Below are 13,492 nucleotides of genomic sequence, written 5' to 3' on the forward strand. Positions count from 1 at the left end.
ATGTGGCCTTAAGTCTGATTCTCTCAAATCTGCAAACACCCAGTCGGACACTTTAGGTTAAAATGCGTTTGGTGTAGGCCGTGTACTCAGACTTTATTATATTCAGGACCCAGAGTGCTTTGGATTTGTTCCTCTTGGTTTTTACTTACCTAGTAGAGTTTGTGATATTCCCTAAACCACCAAAAGGATGAGGATGAGGTCAGTTAGACTCGGCCATAACCAGCAAACATCAGACTTTTCTATTCTCTTGCCTCCGTGTCAGTAACAGCCACGGCCAGAAGCTTTATGTTTCTGAGTTGTATGTACAGTACGTATGTTTATGATTCATTCTCTTCAATGTGATAACTCAGAAATCTTCAAATTTGTAATTTTATTTTTGGACAGACATGGATGTAAACTGCAATAATTGTCTTCATCAGCATACAGAAGGTTATGGCTTTCTCATGACATGGCTTTGAGGGCATTGCAAACATAAGAAATATTTAAGTGTGCATGGCTTTTAGCATTAATTTGTTCAATTGGCCAACTGTTCCCACGTTGATTCTTTATTCGACACCATTTCTTGATTGCGAACTTTACGAGTGTGTCCGGTGGCTCAGCACCAATGCCTCTTCATTGACCCCCTTTACACTTGGCATTAATCTGAGTTTTGGGTGATGGGATCAGGAGCTTTCTGCAGTAATCAGTACCGTACTATATTTGTTGCGTACAGGAACTCCTCTCCTCATCGGCAATGTCGCGAGGCTGATGCAAAATGCAGTGCCGTTGAGTTCTGCTAAGCCCTTTCACACAGAGCGATCAGATCTCAGTTAGATGTCAATGTGGACACTGGAGCAATAATATCGGATGTAAATGCAATCCGGTTATCTAGATACAATCTAGACAAGAGACTCTTTTTAATTCAAGGTGTGAAGGGGTTTCCCTCTGTGCAGGTGGCCTATTGGCTGCCTCCCCTCAGGCTCAGTCTTCTGTAGAGCTCTTGCCTCAGCAGGTCCCTCTCTTTGCGAATTCCCTGCAATACGGTGCGATTCTCCTGAGCCCGACGCACCAGGTAGGGGAGCGTGTCGTCCACTGAGCCATATGGCACGGACTTGTATACTGCATAACCCTCCTTTGCTGCAGGAGAGAGAGAGAGTATTTTAGCATTTAATTCTTGCTCAGATTAGTTTACATGAAGAGAGGTTGGGTGGTCAGAGCCGCTGGCCTACAGCTGAAGGTTTGCAGGTTCAGTCCCAACTCTTACAGCTCACCCAGTGTGAGGGAGACGTGATCACACATGCCCAGCAGCTGGCCGAAACACATTGAGCCGCCATCATTGTCCATCCCCAACTCTTCCATTCTGAAGATGACACACACAATAGCTACATCATAACCTGCAGCAGAGTCGCACCATGAACCTTCTTTTGACGTGAAATCTGTGGAGTTCCCCTTTAAGAGAAGAGGGAAGCAGAGGAACTAATTCATGTTGTCATAGCACGTGGTCTAACCGTTTGGCGGCTCTTCTCACTGACTCCTCGTTGTGAGTGGCGATTATGATCCTGTATCGCTCAGGTTTCTGCGAAATGGCTTCCAGCATCACATCCAGTGAGCCGTTGTAACTGCACAAACACAAGTAAATAGAGGAAACGTGTTGGGAGTCAAGTTCACTGTCAAAGATGATCATAGTAATTTCAAAAGAGTGCTCCAGAGATGAAGTATTTTTGACCACTTCCTCTTTTCCACCTGTCATTAGTGTCCTCCCAGCACTGGTGGACGGGGTCCAGACGACCCTCGTTCTCTGCCAGCTTCCTCTCTTTGTCCATGTAGGCTCCTCGTACCAGCTTGACCCCCAGACAGAAACCCTCATCGTTTGACAGCCGCAGAGCTTTTAATAGGAGAGACCTGGACTCCTGGAAGACACGGAGAGGGGACTAACTGATAATGTAAGAACATACTTAGTCTTATTACTGCGGTATTTAGTTCAACTTAAATACATTTGTAAAAAACATATTTGCCTTGAGGTAACACTGATATGTGTTCCAAATCCAGGCACTATCTTTGTTGAACTTCTTCATCATCGCAATGGTGACAAGAGAGAGGGCGGGATTCATGTAGGTGTACTCTGCATCAACCAGGACTCTGACTTTGTTTACGCTTGCCTAAAAAAAAGCACAACGGATCTCTAAAATAAAGTTCTTTAAGATGCAAAGTTCAGAATTACAAAACAATGTCACTTTGATGCAGTTCTCCCATGTAGAATGCGTTTCCTTCACATGTACCTCTGCTATTTTGTTGAGTCTCTGCAGGCCACAGAGGAAATGGGCAGCTTCGCTTTCAGTTAAACCAGGGAATTTGATTGGCTGAAAGAGGCAGTTTCAGACAAAGGTCAGAGGTCATTTAACATTTAATTTAACAGAATCACCCTCATCAACTCTGTAAATCTTCGTATATACTGTATAAACCTAGGCAAAAGGAAGATATCTGACCTCTCCATCCATCGCTCTGACAAGAAGATTCAGGTCATACGGTTGTTGGGTGATGAGGTTTGTGAGTTTCACCTTTACACAAGCAGTTCAGACTTGTCAGTGAGAAACATGACACCATGTCTACACACTACACCAAACGTATTCTTATCTTTGTATTCTTTGTATCTGTGTATTCAGCCACTGTTTGACCTCAAACAGCTGGGAATATCCCAAGTGGTTGTCCTTGTGACCAAAATAGTCAGAAAATTCATTGGTGTACCAAAGAAAATCTAAATCAAAATGCCCCCCCCCCCCCCCTCTATTGAAAGATTTTGCATTTGAAAATTGACATTTCTTGCGTAACATCTAATTTACAGTAAATATGATGGTAGCAGTTCAATGGAGAAGTAAGTCCCTAACAACGATGTGAATGGTGAGGAAACCGTTGCCTTACACACAGCTCCGGGCTAAGCAGAGCTGTGATCTTCAGCTGCATCATCGGGTCTTTGCTCCAGGCATTGCTGTGTGATATCCGCACACATTCCAACATGGCCTCCATGTTGTCGTCATATCTCCTCTCGCTGGTGGTGACAATAACTTTTTTAACACGCGAGAGCATTTCACTTTTAAAACAGCAGTTTAAAGGAAATGTTGGTTTTACAGAGGAGCCGAGGTGCCACATGTCAAACAGAGAGACTTTATAAATCAGCACTGATTTTGCAATAGTAATCATATTAAATAATTAGCTCTATTACCAGGAACAAACAGGTCCCATGACCAGACTTTGTCACAACATAAGCATTGTGGAAAATCACATTCGCAACAGGCTATACCAACAAGTTCTCTACCACATTGTTGTATTTAGCTTGTCTTTGCATTCATTTCCCTCTTAGTTATAGAAAATAACTTCGTAACAAGTCTCTCCCCTCCTTTGTCCATGCAGCCTTGAGTCGGGGTTGTGACAATATGAATATTTTACACCCTGTTCTCTTTATTTCCAAACCACCAAGTGTGGTACGTGCACAATAGATCACAGGAGGACACGTGTAACCACAGTAATGTGAGCTAAGTCAGTGCTTGAGAATAACTCGTGCATCTGCTCTGTTTTTTCTATCCTCTAATTGCACTCAGTGTGCTCAAGCCTGAGCACACTGAGTTATTAACAGTTCGTCGTACCCCGTGATCTCTCCCAGATCCTCCTCGATTGGTACCGCCAGCATGGGCCTCAGTCCCAGCACGCTCATCTTCTCCATGGATTGAGAGATCTCACTCTCATTCTCACCGGCCACAAACTGGGCGTACACGGTGGGCCGCAGCAGCAAGGAGAACACCCTCCTCCCCAGGAGGGTGCGCCCCACTGACATCAGCTGTGAGAAGAGAAGAAGAAGAGGAGAAAGTGATGGAGAGGAGGACGGGGATTCATGGCGTGACACAGACTCAGTGGTGGAATGTGACGACAGTAAGTAGATAGACAATTGTAAAGTACTTGTAACTGACTTGAGTCTTTTTTATTTCTACTTCTCATTTAGGTCACTTTGAATGCAAAAGCTTCACAAATGTGAGGACTTACTGCTTTTCCCTTTAAATGTATCTTTTAATCATTTTTGTTTCGTTGCAGTTGGTTGGACAAAACATCAACTTTATCAAGGTGTCACTTTAGGATATGAGACCTTTTTCAGATTTTCAGAATTTAGAATATATCCAGAAATCTATGAATCAAAAAAGTAATCAATCCATAATGAAAGTAGCTGCATTCCTTTACAAAATAGTTAAAAAATGAGCTCCACCTCAACCAGCTACAACATAAAAATCCTGCTTTTACATTAATCCACAAGTGATAATAATCTAATGATTTTCTGCTTTGAGTACTTTTACTTTACATACTTTCTACGTATGTTTTCCTGATTTTACTAACATGCTTTTACTTAAGTAACTTTTGCAGTGCAGAACTTTTACTTGTAGTGTTTCTACAGTGTGGTATTAGTACTTTTAAATAAATGGGGAATCTGAATACTTTCTCCACCACTGCAGCTCTTTTTTTGTACATATTCAGAGTGTGTATTACATGCATTCAGAGTGTGTATTACACAACAGTACGACTGTAAAAACAAGGAATCATAACGAGACAACACAGTCGATGCCTTTACAACATTCCTGTTAAAGGAGAATATACAGACGAAGATATATCTCTCTCCATTCCTCTTCAGCACAGTATGATGGCAGATCGTATAATAGTCACAAAATGCAATCTATTGGTTAGTGTAAAGAGACATAAATCACTAAACCAATAGATTGCATTTCGTGACTATTTCATGAACTGCTATGATGTGTTGGCCTCACTGACTCTTTTTATCCATTCACTCTTATTCATCTCACTTTCCTCCAAATAATAAAACAACTCACAAACTCAATTCTTACCTTCCCACAGTTGTTCACAAGCACCGGGAAGGAACAGAGGGTGAAGATGCCCAGAGCACGGAGCAGCTCACCCAAACTCTTCACCCTGAAGGCACCGGGCTCCTCAAAGGCCAGAGTCGCTGAGAGAAGCTCAGGCTGCTTGACCGCCGCTGTCCTGGACGCCCTGGTACCCAGCAGCCTCAGCGACAACAGGTGAGGGAGTGAGGGATGCAAGCGAGCCATTATCATCCCAGGAAAGGTTTGTATGTGCGTGTTTGTTTGTCACTGACTCAGCTTGCAGGTTGTGTCTCAAGGATTTGAAGTGAAGTATGAATCTCCTTTTTGTTGTAGTTTTGAGGTGTGTATTGTACCGAGACTGTATCTGGAGTTTGTGTGTGTGGGTGTCGAATGATCCGTAGTGTCAAAGAGACATTATCACCCTTACTGCATGGTTGACATTGAATGATATTTGGTGTTTGAAACAAAGCAAAAACAAAACGGCCTAAAAGAGACAGTACAATTTGAATTGCATGTCTGTTAAGCTACTCCAAAGCTACCAAACACGTTTTAAATAAAATTTAAAAAAGAAGTAAGTCTTGAAAATATGTCAGTATATCGCAACACCTTACCCTACTTCCCAGAAGTGACTCTCTGAAGACCTGAATGATGGAAAGCAGGTGCGATTTGAAGGTTTGGCTAACCAGTAAAATTCATCCTCCTTGGACCAACCCACTGGTTAATGGGTGACTAAATACAAACAGACATCAAGTTGACCCTGAGCATGAACCCAAAAACCTCGGTTGCTTCAAAATGGACTTGAAAAGCTCTCTTTGTAATGTTTAAAAAACATTTGTCATAGAAGCTTTGGAATACATTCGGCTTTAAAAGCCAATTCTAGTCTGTGATGAGGCATTCAGATAGTAGTTGCAATCAAAGTGGGTCAAGTAGCAGAATTCAACTGGTTGCATTTATAGTTATAACTACAATAATGTTGCCTTTTTAACAGTGAAACAGAGCTAAAGTTGTGATCCATTAGGGGTGTTGCAATAAGGATCTGTAAAAATGCCTGACATTAAATTAAGGATTTTTTAACAGACCCAGGGAGAAAAGTGGATATATAACAAACGCTCTGGAGAGGTCAGATCTGGGGGGGATGTTGTGGTTAAACATGTTTCGCAAAAGAGTCTGGAGAGGAAATGATTAACTGCTGCACATGGCAGGCCTACCCACTGTTGAAGTCACTGTGGGTCAGACCTTGGTATTTTTTGACTAAAGATAACTGATGCGGCACAGATGTTGTACAACGCCAAGATTACCGATTTACTAATCTGATCGCCTTAATTTCATGTGTGTGTGTGTGTGTGTGTGTGAGTGTGATGTGGGGAAGTGGATCTTCTCATTACTACAAAATCTTTACTCAGCACGTGGTTGCTTGAGGAAACGGGACAGTGAGTTGAATCCATGCAATCATTGCACTCAGGTGATCCGGCCTGTCGTGAATCTAAGTTAAAGATTACTTTTATCTGAAGCAGTTTTGATAAAGAAACACACACTGTTTGTGCAGGTAAAAGAGATAAAGAGCTTTGAAATGAGTCAAAGTATTTCCTTTCATCAAACAGAAGAGAGAGCGAGAGGTCAGAGCGTGAGAAGAGTGATTTTGACAATTTGTCTAGATGTTACCCAACAGTTTCAAAGAAACGTTTGACATTTTGGGAAATACTGTGATTAACCTTCTTGCTAAGAAGATCAATACCACTTTCATGTTTGTCCATTCTATTTAATCAAGGGCTAGCAGCAGTACCTTAGGTTAACAAAGACCAGAAACGGGGGCTAGCCTGGCTCCAGCATCTTTAAAACCCACGTAATAATGCGTCATGTCTCATTTGTTAATTCGGTACTAAAACTGAGGTGTAAAAACATCATGTTGTGGTTTGGCAGGAGTTGCCGCCGGTGTCTGTTTTTTGATTAATTCTGCGAACCAATTTCAGCTATAAGCCCCCTGCAATTACTATTATATGTATTTTTAGTAGCTGCCTGTTACCAATATGTGACTCTCATGTGTCAAAAGTTTGCTAGCCGTGATCCAGTAGCAGAAACTTTTGTGTAAAGGTCCAACTGTAGAGCACTAACAACCTCATTTATCAATATCTGGTTGAACCTTTGGTCTTTTTCATCAAGTCAATCCTCCATAGAAGAAGCTCCATCACAGAATCTGACGCGTCATACATTTCACTACTCCAAAGTTAGCAAACTAATCGCTGGCAAAACTCTCGACCCTATCGCTTGTAGTATGTTATAGTTGGCTATAGTTTGCAGGTCCCAGAATTTTATGGATCCCATGAAACAACTTGTTGTTTTTGCAGACTTTTGCACAAAAAAAGCAAACAAGATATAACTTGCGACGGCCCGGCTGGCTAGTTTCCAGTCTTTATGCTAAGCTAAGCTAAGATAATCGTCCCCTGGAGCTAGCTTCATATATCACCTTCAAACATGTGAGTGGTATCAATCTTCTAAACTAACTCTTGACAAATAAACAAATTAGCATGTTTCCCAGAACAGATGGTGTGATTTGTTTGACGGCTAATCCAAAGATCTTGATGTTATTAAAAACAACAAACCTAACTGTGATACAGTCACTATATTAGTTTAGTGTTTCAGCGAAAAATTTGCACAAAAAGCCTGGAGTATGAATTCTTTTATTATTTTTCACACTGGAATGGATACTTGAAAAGAAAATCTTCAACAGCTATTTACAAATTTGGATCAATCTCATTCATCTGTTTATGTGTTGAACCCTTGGGAAGACTCACTCACACACACCACAGTTCATTGGGCCCCTAAAAGCGCTATCAAGCCAAAACATTTTTTACAACTTTACATTCTTGTATATTTTAAAACACAGCTCTTGAGCTCATATCCAGGTAGGGCCCCTGGGGGTGGGCGTGCCCATGCTGGTGTTGTCTGTATAGATGCCTGAATGGGATGGAGAGGGATGAGTGAGGGTCCTGACAAAGCCGGAGAGGGTAGGATGGAAAGGCAGAGTAGAGGGCTGAGGGAGGGGTGGAGGAGGGAAGACTGGAGGGAAGTGATGGATCCAGCTGAGGGAGAAGAGAAGGGTGGTGCAGTACCATCTCTGGGAGATAGGGGGCGGCAGGATTGAACTGTGGCATGGCACCCATCTCAGGGTATGAGGAGGTGCAGGGATTGCGCAGGTTTTGAGGATGAGCTGTTGGGGGCATTGAGGTAGCTGAGGACATAGACTGCTGGAAGGAAGAGGAGACAGCCAAGCAAGAGGAGGGTTGGAAGGAAGGGTGAGGAAGGGAGGAGGATGGATGAGTGAAGGAGGAGGGAGGGAAGGAAGCAGCCTGGGCTTGGTGGCTCAGATTTGGGAGGTGAAGGGCATGGTGGGCAGAGCCGGGAGACACATTGGAAAAGGACAGATTCTGCATGTGTGGAGGGACAGAGGGGAAGGCAAAAGATGTGGGGGCACCATGAGTGGATAGAGAGCACGCCAGGCTGGGAGCCCGCGGGTGGATGTAGTTGAGGAGATGCTGAGCAGTAACTGGAGCAGGATCAGGATTTGCTGGAAGGGTATTTGGATAGATAAATGCTGCTGAGCTTTGATCAATGGATGAATTATTTCCGCTACTAATAGGTTCACCCTGCAGAGGATGACTCGGTTGAGTGAGCAGAGAATGAACTGATATTTGGTCCTGCAGTCCAGAATGACATGTGGAAGGTGGGGCAGGAAAAGAGGCGTCTGTACCTGTATGGGGGCTGATTGTCTCTGGGATGGTGTGATAGGTGTTGGCAGAGGGGGAGGAGGAGGAGGACAGGAGTGACTGTGGCGAGGAGGAGTTAGAGGGAGGTGGAGTGGGGAAGGTGAAGGAGGTCTGCTGCAGTGAGGGAGTGGAGGAGGAGGAGAGCGTGGGGGAAGAGGAGAGGATGGAGGGATAGTCGATAGGCTGATGATTGGATGTATCTGAAGAGTCAGGGACGGGGAGGGAGGGGAAGGAGGAGGATGACTGAGGGAGAGGAGCCAAGGGGAAAGAGGAGGTGTTGGTAGCGGAGAAGGTGGATGTATAAGCTGGTTCACCAATAGTGTCTGATCTGTGGTGGAGAAAAAGAAAAAACAGATATATATCTTAGTGTTGAAAAGATTTTTCACTTAATGCATTTAGAAACATGCACGCAAGAACCTTGCCTTTACCTTTCAATCATATGATTCGCCACCTCACTTCCCGGTGCGTCCTGCATCCCATTGGCCATGGAGATGCCGATATCAGATATCTGCGATGCCATGAATGCCTCGCCGAGATCTAGTGGATGCTCCGGGACCAGAGTATCCTGATAGGAGGCTCCATCTGGTCTGAACCCACAGGAGGGGTCGGGCAGTTGGGGCAGAGAGGCCAGAGCGAGGGCCTGCAGGTCTGTGCTGGTGGTGATGGGCTGCAGCTCAGTGGAGTCGCATGGATCACAGTTCACTGAGAGAGAGAGAGACAGAAGCGGTGTTTTAGGACAAGGCAATTCAAGGCAAAGCAGGAAGTAAGAGTTATGTCAAATTAAGGGTTTAAAGTGGCATCCCACGTACCAATATCCAAGGTGTCTGTCAAGACAGAGATTTTGCGCTTCTGTCTTGCATCTCTTTGTCTGCAAAAAAAAAAGATTCAGTTTCGATTCAGATCCTCCACAATAAGTTTGCAACAGTGTGACGTGTTTCTACGTGGGCATATGTTGTGAATTACTTTTTGCTGTTCATGCCGTCATCTCGGAAGCCTTTAGCGAAGGGGTTGGAGTTGATCTTCAGCTCTGTGATCTAAAAACAACAAAAAGAAACAATTTTGCAGTTGGTTTACTTTCCCTCTGCTTCTGTTCTTGGCTCTCAGTTGTTGTTTTTTATTTTGCATTGAATCTCTTACATACTATCTGTTATTGCTCACAGAAAGATGGTCAGGGCACCGTGACTCTGCTACTCGTGATATTGGTACACAGAATTTCTTCTTAATCTTGAACTGCACTCATTGCAGGTCATTTAGTGCGGAATCTTTTGCCCCTTTCTTCATATACCTTGTTGTTCTGGTAGGCGGTGACTGTGAGAAACTGGGTCTCAGGGAAAACGAAGGAGTGTTGCCCTCCGCCCCATCTCAGCACGTCTCTGGCTTCAATTACATGAACTCTGGGCTGGTAGCGATGCAGAGAGTGCAGGATTATCTGGAATTAAAAGAAAAAATGAACTCAAAATGCACCATGAAGATCTAATCTACCAGTGGAGGTTTGGCCCTGTATTTGTGCCGGGTCAGCCAGTCTGCAGGACTTACATGTCCCTGAGAGTCCAGTGTGTTGTTGGTGAGCTTGGCATAGTGGAACGAGATGTTGCGGCTCTGCCAGTGAGCACCTGTGGCAGGCGAGTCTGGGTGGATGAAAACCCGGTCCGGTAGCTTCGCCTCTGCCCCGCCAATAGCCTGCCAGTCGCCACCTTGGAAGCGATAGCGGGAGTTGTCCAATGGGATGATGTCCAGGAGCAGGATGTAACGGAGAGATGGGTTCAGGCCCGAGAGCTTTAACCTCAGCCCAGGGAACATCCGTCTAAGAGTAGGAGCAGAAAAGATGTGAGAAACAGGCAGTTGTGTGTTACTGTAGGATTCGAGAAGTTGTGGACATGAACTGAATGGTTGTTACAGGAGGATTAAGTTACGATAAAGAGACAGTGGAGGTTCTCTCACCTGCCCTTCTTAGTGATGATCATCTCTGTGCCCACAGAGCTGAACTGTTTCCATAAAGACGCATTCTCCAACTCCATCTTCACATCATTTTTTGGAATTTTGGTGGTCGGGTCGTTGGGGACGGGCGGGGGGGCCATCAGCCTTGGGGGCAGGGCTTTGGCCACCACGTCACAGGCGGGAGGGAACAACGGCATGTGGGCCGATGCCTGCCGGTCTATGGGAAGGATAAAAACCTTTACATGAATGGTTGAAATAACGAGAACACAGTGTGGTTGTGTACCTGCATCTTAGTTGTGCAAAGAAAAGGACCAATCAGTGCTCAATCACTTGAAAAAACATATTTGGCTGCCAATAAACTAAATGAGCAAACATCTGAATCCAATTTCTCTCGTGAACCAGTTGATGAAAAATAAATTATATAGCCCCACCCAGAGAGTTAGCTTGATGACAAAGTATTTCTAAAGTATTTCAGAAAAACATGCAAGACTTTTAAAGCAAACAGTTAAAAAGCATTAAATCACATTTCTTCATGAATGTATTTTGCATGCCTGTACACACACACACACACACACACACACACACACACACACGCTCACACACACGCTCCCTCTCACCTCTGTAAAAGCAGTCTCCCATCCTTTGAGGTCCCAGAGTCAAACTGGGGTACATCTCCACACTCAGCATCTTCCTGGTCTGTGTTTGTTCTTATACTCGTCCTCTTCACCTGCTGCACAGTAACATTTCACACTTTAACTCTTGTTAGTTTCCTCATACAGATTTGTGATATCAATCCTCTGTTGTTTAGAAGAGCTCTTCTTAAAATGTTCTGTTCTCCGTCACCTGTGTGTCCGTTCCTTTTTCTTCCGCTGTCCTTTGGTACTGGTGCCCACAGCGGTGACTTGCTCTGTTAAATAGGTGTGTGGAGCTTCACACATGAGGCCAAATGGCCCACTTTTTTTTTTTTTTTTTTTTTTTTTTTTTAACACACAGCTCTTTATTTGTCTCCCCTTCTCTCCACACTACGCCCTCATCTTCCCTCCTGTCCCTGCTCGACAAACACAAACAACACCGGTCATATAGAGAGGTGATTTGCAACATTTAGGGTTTACTCTGGTGTCAGGTTGGAAAATGAGTGTGATTTGTGTTATTTCATGTCAGTAGAGGTATGTAGACGTCTACTCAAGTACAGTTTTCACTTATTTGTTGAGTATTCTTTTTCACTAGAGGCAAATATTGTGCTTTTTACTAGATACTTTGCAGATAAGCATTTTAAATGCAACAAACATAAATTCAACTGAGAAGACATGATGTATTGCTCAACATTAAACTACCTAAACTATATAAAGTAGTTTAAATTTGCTCCACCTCGACCAGCAAGAGCCAAATGTCGCTTGCACGTTAATGCATCAACTATTACATAATACTATATACTTTAAGTATATTTTGTTGCTCATACTTCTGTTCGTTCATAGAACTTTGACTTGATTATTTCTACTTTGTGATGTAACTGACCACTGCGTGTCAGCAAAAGCTGGCTCTAATAATTTAATTATACAAACTTATCTTCAATTGTAGTTATTTGTAAAGCATTTAGTCACTACAGTATGTGTGTCAGATGTAAAACTGCAATTTGTTACCTGACTCTCAAGATTTTCTGTAATAATTCTGGGTAATGCTACTACAAACTGAAAAGGCCTCTTACACATATATATACATCTTGTAGTTTACTGGCAGGACCCCCGTGGCTGTTTGATGACTTGACGACATGTTTCTTCCTCTCAGCAGGGAGGGACCTTGAACGAAGGTGGAAGAGGAAGACAGTTTGGCCGATGGCTGCAATTTGGCCACAAACGTGAGTGTCTAGAAGTTTCAATTCCGGTGCGAGCTGGGTATTAAAGTCAACTTTCGAAAAGCGTTTTCTGGAATATTTAAAACTAGAACTGTTTAAAGAATCCATTCAAAGCAGATTCTGCCATCACTTCAGGGACGTTTGGTGAGCAGACAGGATTTCTAGTTAGAACACACAACATGGACCACACAGACAAACCTGTGCTGGTAAGACCACACAGTCAATTAGTTAGGATGAGTTGAGGTGGATATTCACTTTAGTAAATGTAGTAATACCACAATGTGGGAATACTCTTTGCAAGTAGCAATCAAAATGTTATTTAAGGAGAAGTATAAACAAAATATACCTCAAGTGAAAGTACTCATTATGCAGCAGAGTCTCTCCTGTAGGTGTTGTATTAATATTCATCATATCGGTGAATTATTATTACCGATGCATTAACATTTCAGCAGCGTTTTGATGTTGTAGCCCGGTTGAGAGGCAGATTTTGGTTGCAAAATGTGAAGTGTCTTAAGAGAACACACTATTTCATGACTGAAAACCTGTTGCAGTAGAGTTCAAGATGTCTTCAGCTAAATAATGGTGGTGTAACAACATGTTGAAGTAACCAGGATCACAACAAGTCTTCATAAAAGACTTTAATATGCAAAAACGGTAAGCTGAGGCTTTTTGGAGGACAAGACAACGGATGATAGATGCTCTTAAGAGGAGGATTACCGTTACATCATAAGTAGAGCGTTTGCAACTAAAGTGGTCAAACAGAATAAACTGTTTGCCTGTGTGGGAGATTTCATGTGAGCAGGATCAATACTTCAGAAATGGAAGAAGAGAACTCTTCTTCAAATGCTCTCAGATCAACCTGCTCAGAGACATTTCTGTCAAAGTGAAGAGTTGACAGCTGGAGTCACTTCACAGGAGTGAAGAATAAATGTTGTTCTAGTTGGTGTTGTCCTTCTCCATTTGTGTCTGCGTGTATGTATATGTGTGTTGGAGGAGATAAAAGCTAGTGAGGTCTGAGGGGAAGTGGAGGTGTGAATCACACCGAGAGAGAGAGCGGTCATTACCTTGATGGGGGCGGC

The 13,492-nt window shown here is 43.3% G+C and overlaps 2 protein-coding genes across 2 annotated transcripts; both read right to left on the reverse strand.

The window, feature by feature from the left end:
- Positions 1-937: 937 nt before the first annotated feature.
- prodh2 (proline dehydrogenase 2) lies at positions 938-5,090 on the reverse strand. Its single transcript, XM_076092781.1, has 10 exons — positions 4,863-5,090; positions 3,621-3,811; positions 2,899-3,025; positions 2,466-2,537; positions 2,259-2,339; positions 1,995-2,138; positions 1,723-1,889; positions 1,488-1,598; positions 1,251-1,339; positions 938-1,116 (listed from the first exon to the last, which is right to left on the reverse strand). The coding sequence occupies exons 1-10, from the start codon at positions 5,088-5,090 to the stop codon at positions 938-940; spliced, it is 1,389 nt and encodes a 462-aa protein (XP_075948896.1).
- A 2,454-nt stretch (positions 5,091-7,544) lies between these two features.
- Positions 7,545-12,526, reverse strand: tbx6 (T-box transcription factor 6). Its single transcript, XM_076093657.1, is given in 9 exon segments — positions 7,545-7,800; positions 7,802-8,951; positions 9,052-9,325; positions 9,433-9,491; positions 9,587-9,657; positions 9,909-10,052; positions 10,160-10,427; positions 10,565-10,778; positions 11,179-12,526. Coding segments are annotated over 9 exon segments (2,298 nt in total). The 5' UTR covers positions 11,249-12,526; the 3' UTR covers positions 7,545-7,752.
- Between the last annotated feature and the right edge of the window lie 966 nt (positions 12,527-13,492).

Source organism: Anarhichas minor, unplaced genomic scaffold (genome assembly GCF_050575085.1).
Source record: "Anarhichas minor isolate MPS153535 unplaced genomic scaffold, ASM5057508v1 ptg000017l, whole genome shotgun sequence".
NCBI lineage: Eukaryota > Metazoa > Chordata > Actinopteri > Perciformes > Anarhichadidae > Anarhichas > Anarhichas minor.

Coding starts and splice junctions, on each gene's coding strand:
- prodh2 (XM_076092781.1), bottom strand. CDS start 5,090: ATGATAATGGCTCGCTTGCATCCCTCACTCCCTCACCTGTTGTCGCTG. Junction 1,599..1,722: donor TGGGAGGACACTAATGACAG/GTGGAAAAGAGG, acceptor GTGTTTGTGCAG/TTACAACGGCTCACTGGATG. Junction 1,117..1,250: donor TCACGTCTCCCTCACACTGG/GTGAGCTGTAAG, acceptor TCTCTCCTGCAG/CAAAGGAGGGTTATGCAGTA.